This window comes from Enhydra lutris, unplaced genomic scaffold (assembly GCF_002288905.1).
Source record: "Enhydra lutris kenyoni isolate GAN:26980312 unplaced genomic scaffold, ASM228890v2 scaffoldscaffold4, whole genome shotgun sequence".
Lineage (NCBI taxonomy): Eukaryota > Metazoa > Chordata > Mammalia > Carnivora > Mustelidae > Enhydra > Enhydra lutris.
Window position 1 is genome coordinate 58,606,169 of NW_019154088.1, and position 12,375 is coordinate 58,618,543.

A 12,375-nucleotide genomic window follows, 5' to 3' on the forward strand; every position below is an offset into this window, starting at 1 on the left:
ACTCCCCTAATCAAAAACACATTTCTGTGACCACAAAAAATAAGCAAACCAAAAAAACAAACAACAAAAAAAAAAAACAAAAATGCCCATGGTAAATACTAGGAACCCATAAACTGTTCCCCACTGCCTGGAGTGCCCACTTCCAGACACAACGCATGCCAGGGTACAAGACCCTCACTACCTCGTGAAGCAGAGAGGTCCTTGAGAGGAAACTTGTGAGAACCTAACTGGCTCCCTTCCATCTGGGAATACAGAGAACAGGGACTCAAAAATCGGCCAAATAACAGATCTGTGGCATAGGCCATGGGTCAGTCTCTTTTCAAACAAAAAGGGCCCTTATTCCATCATCCGGTTGATGTTTTCTGCCAGCTATCATGTGACCCCACTGCATTTTCTGAACGGAAAAGCTTCTGACTGAAATGCTGATTAACAAGGTAGACTGTTGCCTCTTATCCAGCTTCAGTGAATGTGCACCTCAAAGAACATCACGCATTTGATGTCTTAAACCCTGAGTCTCACCTATGTCCGTGAGGAAGATTCTCTTCCTTCTCTGGATACCCTCCCCATAACCATATATTGTTAGGCTCAGGCATAGATACATCAAATTCCACAGAATGTAGTTTGTCCTTTTCCCATCTGTGGTTATACATTCCATTTTAATGGCCATTTAACTAGAAAATGAATACTGCAGCTTGTAAGATGCTGAAAGACAGAAATCTCACTCTCTTTCATGATTCCTAGAATAATTACCCCTCCCCCTCCCATTCTGAGTATCTCACCTGCGCTTCCCCTGAAGGATTCCCTCCCTCAAACTCTTCCACATTCAATCCCTAAATATCCCCTCAACCATCTGCTCCTAACGATAGCTGTTCTGGCTTTAAACTACCTCAAGGAAATTCCTCCGACAGAACATGTACTCTGCTCATTTGCTCTTTCCTTTTAACAATGAATGGTGCTTACTGAGCAGACCTTAATGGAAATCTCCAAGTCAATATCATGTGATTTAAAGAACAAACTGAACGACTGAATTTGTGGGACATGGCAAGGAAAGTAATGTACTACCTGATTATCATGTCAGAATTCAGTACCTAAAAATAATCACCTCCCCTGATACTCATAAAGGAAAAAAAAGCTCAAAAATGGGTATTCTCTAAAACTCGTGGGCAAGCCCTATTTGTCATCCCTGATATTTGATGTGAATCAGCTGGGTGGAGGAAGTGAGAATTTATTTTTTTAATTTGGTTTTGTTTATTTTAAGGAGGACTTTGGGTCCTTCTTTTCTAATTTAAGATAGATGGGAAAAATTAGAAGAGATTTCATGAAAAGATAAGCAACTTAGAGATGTTCAATGACTGGGGAGGTGGTATCCACTTTATAGATTTGTGTAAGGAAAAGAGGAAAATACAGAATTGTATGTTCCTTCGTAAACATGTGTGAGAGAGGGGAGAGATTTAAATGGAGGGCTCACTTTTTTCCTTTATAATCAAGGACATTTCTTTCTAAATTTAAAATGGGCAAAAAGTCAAAGAAGAAATCAAGAATAAGACTGGCCAGGAGAGAGGGCAGCAGAGCTAGTTTTAGAGGAATGTAGGAAATTACTCTAGTAACAAACGTTTTAGGGAAAGGGAGTAATTAGTAGTTTTCAGAAACCACAATTTCTAAATTGATGATTAACGGTTGAGTGCTTTGCATGTCCTAAGCACTCAATACATACTACGATTGATTGCTAAGTCACTTATGAAAAACAGCATAACACTTACAAAGCAATTATACAAGCAATACCTGAGTGGGAAAGCTACAGGCATCTGAAGATCCCATTGAGATGGAAAATAAATGACCACGACAATAATAATAACCCTTACCTTCTCTGTGTCAATGCCTTTTGACATGGACCACGTTGAGACAATATAATCCATGACTCGTTCACTGAGGCCTTTGGGGACCTGATAGAGTTTGAGAAAGTCCCGCACATTATTCAGCATCTCATGGTATCGGTTGGTGTTAGCATACATTTGCTGGAAAATTGTGGTCACATTTCCAAAAATAGTTGCATAAAGAAGAGCTGAAAAAGAAGAAATAACGAAATTAAAACAAATATCCCAAGTGAAAAATAAGTATGAATATTTATTAATCAATGAATTGTTTGACAGAGATGCTTTTATAAACTCTTAGAGAGTGATGCATGTTAATCCCTGAGAGGAGTGCCTGGAATTTGATATTCACTCAGTAAATGTTACCTTCAGTCTGAAAAACATGACTTCACAAATATGTGCCACCCCAGTCAATGTGGCAAAACAATGTGGCAAAATCAACTTCCGAAAGATGAGATAAGCCAGAGTTATAATCTGCCTAAGGAATTCTAGCCTTATGACTAGAGATATCCTGCTGCCTTGTCCTCCTGAATGAAGCCTAATCAATTTACATTTTCCAGGGACTGATGATCCAGTTTAGAAATGTATGCTCTTTTTCACTGCTTGCTTCTTTTAGCTTTTTGGAATACTTCTCTGCTAATAAATATTTTTAAGAGAACATCAGAAATATAGGGAATAAAGACAAAGAGTTCCATTTTTTTAAATAAGGAAACAGGGTTGGAATAAAGAGCTAACTTAAAACTTTGCAAGTGCCTGATAATTCCAGTTGTTAAACTCATGTTTACTATCACGTTTAGGGACAACCTGGGTGGCTCACTCAATTAAGTATCTGCCTTTGGCTCAGGTCATGATCTCAGGGTCCTGGGATTGAGCCCCGCATAAGGCTCTCTGCTCTACGGGGAGTTTGCTTCTCCCTCTGTCTCTGGCCCTCCCCTCCATTCATACGCTCGCTTGCTCTCTCTCTGTCTCAAATAAATAAATAAAATCTTTAAAATAATAATAATAATATCATGTTTAATCCCAGTATTGTACGTTTTTTGATTCCATCATTTTAAAGCCAACTTGCAGACCACTGTTATTTATTTACAGAGCCCTATGAATGCAGTAGTTTTTGATACCCATGACTGCTACCCTCTCCCTCAACCCATAATTCACCAAAACTTCTCTCTCCAGATGTGGTCAGGCTACCAATGTTGATCTTATCTTGTAAAAGCTTTTAAAAACAATTGAGTTCAGCCCAGACTCAATGTACCTCCAATTCTACCCACCCACCCTATCCAGTCCCTTTGGTTCCATTCCTTGCTTGGCAGCAAGCCCTTTTGAAAAGGGGCAGTGTTTTACTCCCCTTAATATTCATAAACACAGTATTTATCAATCACATACATTCCATACGCATTTCACAAATAGGTGGAGTATCACCAGGGGTCACTTCCATTCTTCATCCTCCAAGCATTTGAAAAATGACTCCTCTAAACTGAGTACAGTCTGGCTCATTTTGCAGTTTCATCAGTAGTATAAAATCAAGCTAGTAAAGCAACTTCAGAACCTTAATCTATCTTCAGAAGTCATACATTTTTTTAAGAACAGTTGTTCTCTGAATACAACAACTTATAAATTCACAACAGAAAGTTGTGATCTTATAAGCATTTACTTGGGTTTTTTTGTTTGTTTGTTTGTTTTGGGGGGTTTTTTTGCTGTTATTTAGGGATTCTGATGCCATTTCAGAGCAATTTTTTTATAACAATGTTTTGGTTTTTTTTTAAAGATTTTATTTATTTGACAAACAGAGATCACAAGTAGGCAGAGAGGCAGGCAGAGAGAGAGGAAGGGAAGCAGGCTCCCTGCTGAGCAGAGAGCCCGATGCGGGGCTCGATTCCAGGACCCTGAGATCATGACCCAAGCCGAAGGCAGAGGCTTTAACCCACTGAGCCACCCAGGCGCCCCATTTCAGAGCAATTTTTAAGACCAATGATATTTTGTTAAAACTGGGTAGGAACAAGGCAACCTCCTCGGTTCCCCTCCTTCTTTAGGAGCTTTGTACTATCACTTTACTATGGCTCAATAAACCTTCCATGCTAAAAAAGCAAAAAACAAAAAAACAAACAAAAAAAGCCGAGTAGGAACACTATATCCCTGACATTTCTCAACTGGGAATGAATTTATTCATTCATTCATTCATTCATTCATTCATTCATTCATTCATTTCCAGTGTAGTTAACACGCAGTTGTATTAGTTTCTGGGGTAAATAGAGTGACTCAATAATCCTATACATTACTCTGTGCTCTTGAAAATATATGTGCTCTTAGTTTCACCCATCCCCCCACCCACTGCCTCTCCAATAACCAACAGTTTGCTTTTGGTTTGTCTCTTTTTTTCCTTTGTTCATTCACTTTGTTTCTTAAATTCCACATATGAGTGAAATCATATGGTATTTGTCTTTCTCTGACTTATTTCACTTAGCATTATACTCTGTAGGTCCATCCATGTTGGTGCCGATGGCAAGATGGACCTTTAAATCTTTGAACATTTATATTTAAAAATAAAAACCAAAAAAGTAAGTAATCACAGATTTAACATCTCTATTCCATCACTGTTGGTATTAGGAAAGACAAAGAAATGTAAACAAATTAATGGCAGACGAATCATATAACAAAATACGGAAGTTTTCATTTTCAGAGACGAGAAATAAAGAGAATTTATGTCATTAAGATGATGAGCACTTCAGAAGTTACTGAACTAATGCTATGATCATTTTTTTAATAGTGTTCAGCTATTATAAGCTGTCAATAAATATCACAGAACTACCTATTATTTTGACATGTTTCAGCTTGTTTGGCTCCCTAAAATGTTTGCAATATGCTGTATTTGCCAAAGTGTCTTACTACTGCCTTTTAGTCTTACAAATTACCACACATTTCATCTTTTTGGGTACATTAAATATGCACACATTCTGTTCATATAAAAAGTTTAAGCACTAAAACATGAATAAAACTGCCACAGTATTAAAAGTGTGCAGCATTAATAAATGAAGAATATAATCAACATCCCATTAAGTTTGGCATATTACCAGGATATCCACTTCTGCTTCCCATTTTCATGGGTGTGTGGCGGCTTACACTAGGTAAGACTAAACAAGGTCAGAATTTAAGGTAAGACATTCAACTGTATGTATTTATATTTAAAAAAAATTTTTTATTTTGAAGTTGCCAAAAAACTGTAGAAAGTTCACATGTACCCACATTCAGCTTCTCTCAGTGATGACATCTTACACAACTAAAGTCATTTATCAAAACCAGGAAATTGAAAATGGCACAATGCAATTAATGAGACTATTGCTCTTACTCATATTTCACCACTGTTTCATATGCACTCATTTTGGGGGGTATATAATGTTATAAAATTTTAAAAATTTATCATGTAAATATCATATAAAATATTGTATATCACACACACCTGTGTAATACACCTATATCTTTGAAAAGAGAAACTACTAATTCCTTAAAAATATTTTTAATGCTTAGGACTAGCATACATTTCAAAAAGCATAGTAAGAGCAAGCAACAACACTGCTTCCCACCACAGTCTGTGTTACCAGGATTAATGCGCACACATCTGTGTTGTGTGTGTTTGCCAAAATGTCTATTTTGTTTTAAGTAGGCTCCACACCCAGCGTGAAGCCCAGTGTGGGGCCCGAACTCACAAGCCCGCGATCAAGACCTGAGATGAGATCAAGCCTCGGACACTTAACCCACCGACCCACCCAAGGCACTTCCTGAAATGTCTATTTTTTAATAGCCCTTATATTTGACCGCAATGTGGCTATCATCAGCTAATCTTTTCTTTTTTATTTTATAGTACTATTCTAATCCCTTGGAGGACCTTTGATCCTCCCTCTCATTCTGCCTTGATTAGGACACAACAGATTACCCCAAAAGGTTTTAATAACTGAATCTTTAAAAACTGTTTTGGGTTTTATTTTGGGGAGGGAGGAGCAGTATTTAATACCGGTGGGAACAGCATTTTTGCTTCTAATTCTTTTAAACTGAAGTACAGTTGACACACAATGTTACATTAGTTTCAGGTATAGAATATAGTGATTCCTAGGTCTATACGTTACACTGCATCCCATCTGCCACCATATAACGCTATTACAATACCAGTGACTATATTCTTTATGCTGTAACTTTCATCCTGTGACTTAATCATTCCTTAACTAGAAGCCTGTATCTCTCACTCCCCTTCATCCATTTTGCCTATTCCCCTACCCTGTCCCCTCTGGCCGCCATCATTTTGTTCTTTGTGTTTATGCACCTGTTTCTATTTTTTGTTTCTTTGTCCATCTTGTTTTGGTTTTTTTAGATTCCACACATAAGTGAAATCATATGGTATTTGTCTCTGACTTATTTCACTTAGCTGAGTAATATTTCATTATACACTCACCATCATCTTTATCCATTTATCTATGGAAAGACACTTGGTCTGCTTCCATATTTTGGCTCTTGTAAATAATGCAATAAACAGAGGAGTGCATACATGTTTTCAAATTAGTGTTTTTTGCTTGATTTGGATAAATAAATATCCAGTAGTGGAATTACTGGGTCATATGGTAGTTCTATTTTAATTTTTTGAGAAACCTACATACAGTTTTCACCACAGTGGCCGGGCCAATTTATATTCCCAACAACAGTGCACAAGGGTTCCTTTTCTCTACATCCTCGCCAACACTTGTTATTTCTTGTCTTTTGATTCTAGTAAATGGGCACATGTTTTATGAGAGCGGGCATGGGACAGAATACACAATAATGAGGGAAACTGACCTCAGCAGAAACTATCTCCATGCTACTAATTCTCAAAGACCTCTCTACCAAATTACAGACACACAATAGCCATTCAAGTTAAACATATCCAAGAAAGAACTGTTAATTTACAACATCCTCTTTCCAACAACCAAATGTACTTTTTATCTCAGTGAACTGCAAAGCCACACCAGTTGCTCAGACCAAAAGCTACAGAGTCACCCTTCAATTCAGTTTTTGATGCTTCTCCTATACCTAATCCATCAACAATTCCTGTTGGCTCTACCTTCAGAACAGAGTCTCAGTTCAGTCACTGCTCACCACCTTTACCAGCATCCTTGCATAGTCTTCCTGAGCACGTGCTTTTCCACTGGTTCACTGGGTATCTATGGGTCAGTTACTGTCTAGGATTCGATTTCTTCACTTAAAACTTTAAAGAGAATCTTCACAAGAGGGTTGTGTTAAATGAGATAACTCAAATAAAACAGTTTTAAAAAGAGAATCCAATAGGGAGCAAGCTTCCATGTTATCTCTCAGCATCCACACCACCATCACCATCATCACCACCACCACCACCACCACCATCATCATCACCATCATCAATATAGCTAGCAAACAATTTTTCACACAGTAGAAAGAATGATCTTTTTAAAAAAAATAATGAAATAATCATGGCCCTCCTCTACTTAAAACCTTTCCATCACGGCACTTAAATTCAACTTGGTGATGGTCCACACTTATAATCAGAGCACTACCTCCCTCACTGATCATAACTTTCCACTTGCCTTCAATCCCTCTGCTCCAGTCAGATGAGCCCTCTTGGTGCTTCTCAAACATTCCACAGTTATTAACGCTTCAGCACACTTTCACTAACTGTCCCCTCTGCCTGGAACACTGTTCTCCAAGATCTTCACCTGGTCTATTTTCTCTACTCATTCAGGTATCTGCTTAAAAACCAGCTCACCCCAGAGGGCCTCCATGACTACCTTTCTAAATATCGCCTCTCTCAAACATCGTTCTCCATTACCTTACTACACCTAAGTTCCTAATCTTATTTATCACTTTATTATTTACTTATTTATTTACTCATTTACTTACTTATCTATCTTCCCCATTAGAAATGCAAATTCCATGAGTGCAGGCTTTGTCCTTTTTGCTTACTGCTGTTTTTCAGGCCTTGTCTTTTGTGCTCCTTACTGTATTTCTAGAACACAGACCAAGTTCTGGAACATAGTAAGTGTTCAAGTATTTTTTCCAGTATAGTCACACACCAAAAATCCTAAGAAACAGTTTTTCAGAAACACCCTTTTTGCTAATCAAAGTCTCACCACTGGTGATCCAAAAACACAGAAGAAATAGACATTATTATTATTTTTTTTTTTATTTATTTATTTGACAGACAGAGATCACAAGTAGGCAGAGAAGCAGGCAGAGAGAGAGGAGGAAGAAGGCTCCCTGCTGAGCAGAGAGCCCTATGCGGGGCTCAATCCCAGAACTCTGAAATCATGACCTGAGCCGAAGGCAGAGGCTTTAACCCACTGAGCCACCCAGGCGCCCCAGAAATAGACATTATTAATGTGAGTAGGACAATAAAATATTTAGAACCTAAGGAGTCACGTGCCCTGGCTATATTAAGATAATAAATAAATTGGAGAAGGCCCATTATCATTCATCAAACCTGAGTGCCCATACTGGGCCTGGCCAGTTTTGTAGAGGTCTGTTACATAATTTTACCCTTTGAATGCAATGCTATATAGTCAATTTACCTACTTTACTAAAAATAACCAGGCTAATTTAGTAAAACTTGATAAGCCTCTTTTTACATGCACTTCCATAGCCTTTCAGGCTTAAGACAACTTTAGACAAGCTACTTTTGCAAGCTTATCATAGTTAAAGCCTTGGTAATTCTGGCATACAGATGGATAATTATCTAAAAAGTTTTATATTTCCTTATTCACACATAGAAATTACTTTGAAGATAGTTATGGTAGATTAAAGATGGCCACAAATTTCTGATACCTCTTCCACTGACAGGCAGGGTCTACATCCTTGCCCTTGAATCCAGGCATCTCACTCATGCCTGACCGATAGAATATAGTTACTCTGCATATTTGCCCACATATGGACCAAAGCCTTAAGACACTGGAAACTTCCGGGGCACCTGGGTGGTTCAGTGGGTTAAGCCTCTGCCTTCAGCTCAGGTCATGACCTCGGGGTCCTGGGATCGAGTCCCACATCAGGCTCTCTGCTCAGGGGGAAGCCCGCTTCCCCCTCTTTCTCTCTGCCTGCCTCTCTGCCTACTTGTGATCTCTGCCTGTTAAATAAATAAATTTTTAAAATCTTAAGAAAGAAAGAAAGAAAGAAAGAGAGAGAAAGAAAGAAAGAAGGAAGGAAGGAAGAGACTAGAAACTTCCAATTCCTTGCTGTTGGGACACCTGCTTTTGGAATGTAGCTTCCATGTTGTGAGGAAGCCCAGGCATTCTTCTAGAGAGGCCTACATGAAGAGCAATCAAGGCACCAACCAGTAGCCATAGCTGTGCTCCCAGCTAAGCACTGGTCTTAAATTGAACTATTTAAAATATTGATATGAGAAGACATTTCTGGTAACACATAAGGCTACATAGGTGATTCAATAATCACTTTCCTTTCTATTTCTATTTACATTTAATAATGATAGTTAAGACATGAAGGAGAGTCTGGTTGGCTAGTCAGTTGAGCGTCTGACTTGATTTCGGCTCAGATCATGATCTCAGGGTCCATGAAATCAAGCCCCGCATTGGGCTCCATGCTGACTGCTTGGGATTCTCTCTACCTCTGCCCATTCCCCTGCATGTGCACTCTCCTCTGCACTTGCATGCATGCTCTCTCTCAAAATAAATAAATAACATATTTTTAAAACATTATAAGGGGCACCTGGGTGGCTCAGTCAGTTAAGTGCCTGCCCTCGGCTCAGGTCATGATCCCAGAGTCCTGGGATCAAGCCCCACACGGGGCTCTCTGCTCAGCAGGGAGCTTGCTTCTCCCTCTCCCACTCTCCCTGCTTGTGTTCCCTCTCTTGCTGTCTCTCTGTCAAATAAATAAATAAAATCTTTTTAAAAAATTATAAAAGCTATGAAGTAAAATGTTCTAGCAATCTATAACTATGCGTGCAGCACACAGCTTGACAACATCAGCTAACCAGCCACGTCTGTGGCTGAGCCAACTAAGAAGTGGATTTTCCAGACCCATTCAAGCCACCCCAGCTGATACTAAGTCATGCCCTCCTATCCATCCATAAATTAGAATCAAGAGCAAAATAAGTAGCTGTCCTTATTTTAAGCAGCTAAGTTTGATTAGTTATACAACTAAAATAATTTAAACCTTAATAAAACAGATTGATTCTCAACAGGATAGAGAACCTGAGGGAAAGGGGGAGTGAGAGCCTTATGATTCATCAGAGCTCAATAGTATATTTTAGGAGATACTTTTAAGATATTTAATATACTTCATATTTTCAAATTCTGAAACACTGTTTTATAATATAAACATTAATATCATGATTGTTAATGTTTTCAAAAGGAGGCATAGATTAAAAGATTGAATAATGCCATTATCACTAATCACAGATTTCATTTTCCATTCAACATTGTTGAAATCAGTAGATATTTATTGAACACCTATTTTATACCAGCCACTATACTAGCCACTAAGGAAATGATAAAAAGACAGATGTAATTCCTGCTCTAAAGTAGTAGCATTATTTTCTATAGAAAAGTATAGTCTTTAATTCTCCCAAATCACATTCTTTGAAAGAAGTCTAATGATCTTTTCCTTTTCCTAGTTTACAAAAATTCACAAATAAACTTACAGCCAGTCCAAGTATATATACTAAAAATAGCTTATTTTTCATGGTTAAATAATTTGCAAAGTCAAACAAAAATCTACATTTAGCGAATTAATTGTAACTCAGCTTCCACTCTCAGGAGTTGCTCATGAAAACAGATTAAAGGATTTTTATCTGGGTCTCTGAAAGGAATTACATTCTCCAGTTATTTCATTTTGTTTGCTCCTTAGGTCAAGCTGTATCCATTCATCTCATTAATGATCTGTACTTTTTAGACTTTTTGTGACTGTTCATGATAACACCCAACATTTAGTTTTCCTAATTACCTTCTTATAATTCTTGGCAAGTAAACATTGGCCTTAAAATGAACAATTTAAAATGTTGCTCTGAAAATGCAACCTTCTGGTAACCTTTAAACCAAGTAGGTGGTTTAACCATCGTTTCCTTTCTATTTACATTCATTAAAGTCCACTTTGATAATGATATTTAAGATGTAGAAGGAAAATGTTCCATCCATCTCTGATTGTATGGGTAGCTCCCAGACTGTTAAACATATGAAATGGCTCCTGTTGGTCTTGGAACAAAGTGAAGAAGCTGATCATCAGAAACCTATGGTTTCCAAGTCTTCCTCTCCTTCAAGCTCTCTCATATGGCTCCTGGTTTCCCTGAATGCTCTTTTGCAATGACCCATATATGTAGGCACTCTCCAGGCATCCACTCATGAGCAGGTATTTTTTCTCTTCCAGTCTCCCCTTAATCTATGCCCTGTTCCACCTAGTACCCAAAATGCCAATTATCCAGTTAGAAATGAATCTTATTACTTTATGTTAAATATTGAAAACTATTTAATACACTATCTCTCAAAGAGATACTGGAATTTTGAAGAAAGGAAGTCCAGTTAATACAATGAATTGATTAAATCATTATTTGAATTAAATGCTAACTATTGCAATTAGTTGGGATGCAGAGGGACAATTTTTAGAACTTAGCAAATTATAGCATAATATTGGACAGACTGCACAAGTTTATGAATGATCCCATGAGTACAATAACAACTGACTACATCAAAATAGTCTCAATAATTACATGGCAATGATTATTGATATTATTTCCTATATACCCTAAAGAGTCACTTAATTTTATGAAATTAATACATAATAACAGAAACCTCTGTTAATCAATTACTAATGTAACATCAAAGATGGAAGAAAAGGGACGGAGATGAATGGAAAGATGTAAGGAGATTGTTCATTCAGAAGAACTCCAAGAAATTAAAGTTCAAGTAAAAACAAAGAATCAACGGATCAAAATAGCTTGATCTTCACTTTTACCTTTCTGTGATAGTTATTCTATTTTTTATGCTAAGTAATTTCATTTTCTTTTTCCTTCTAATCCAGCAAAATTCATTTAAACTCCAATAAAATTCGTACATTTACCTTGATTATATAGCTATAGAAGTTTCTGTAACTTTGATAAAGACTAACTGGAAAATACAGAACAATGACTCTGAAGTAAGAGGAGTGATAATAATAGGTTTGATAATAATAGATGCTCAATGAATAGTGACCTCATCATTTCAGATTCATTTATTGTGAATCAAAGAATAGTTCCTAAAAAGTACCAAAATATATCAGGTAACCAGAGACAACCAAACGTTAGAGTTATCTTTAAAGGCCCCCAGCTCCCTAGCTCCCTTCTAGGGCCCATCTCTTCCCTCTCTCTGATCTACCTACCAGAACCCTGAGCCCTCCTCTTACAGGGGCCTACCTCATTGCTTAGAACACCACAGCCTCCTGGCTGGTGCATTGCTCAGCTAATGCAAAGGTGACATTAGTCACACACACACACACACACACACACACACACACACACACACACACACAC

The 12,375-nt window shown here is 37.7% G+C and overlaps 1 protein-coding gene across 1 annotated transcript in view; it reads right to left on the reverse strand.

The window, feature by feature from the left end:
* Positions 1–12,375, reverse strand: part of LOC111139282 (potassium voltage-gated channel subfamily H member 5) — a 270,461-nt gene that overhangs the window by 105,401 nt on the left and 152,685 nt on the right. Inside the window, exon 8 of the mRNA XM_022491521.1 lies at positions 1,863–2,062. Within this exon, the coding sequence (XP_022347229.1) occupies positions 1,863–2,062 (200 nt within the window). The remainder of the gene's footprint in view (positions 1–1,862; positions 2,063–12,375) is intronic.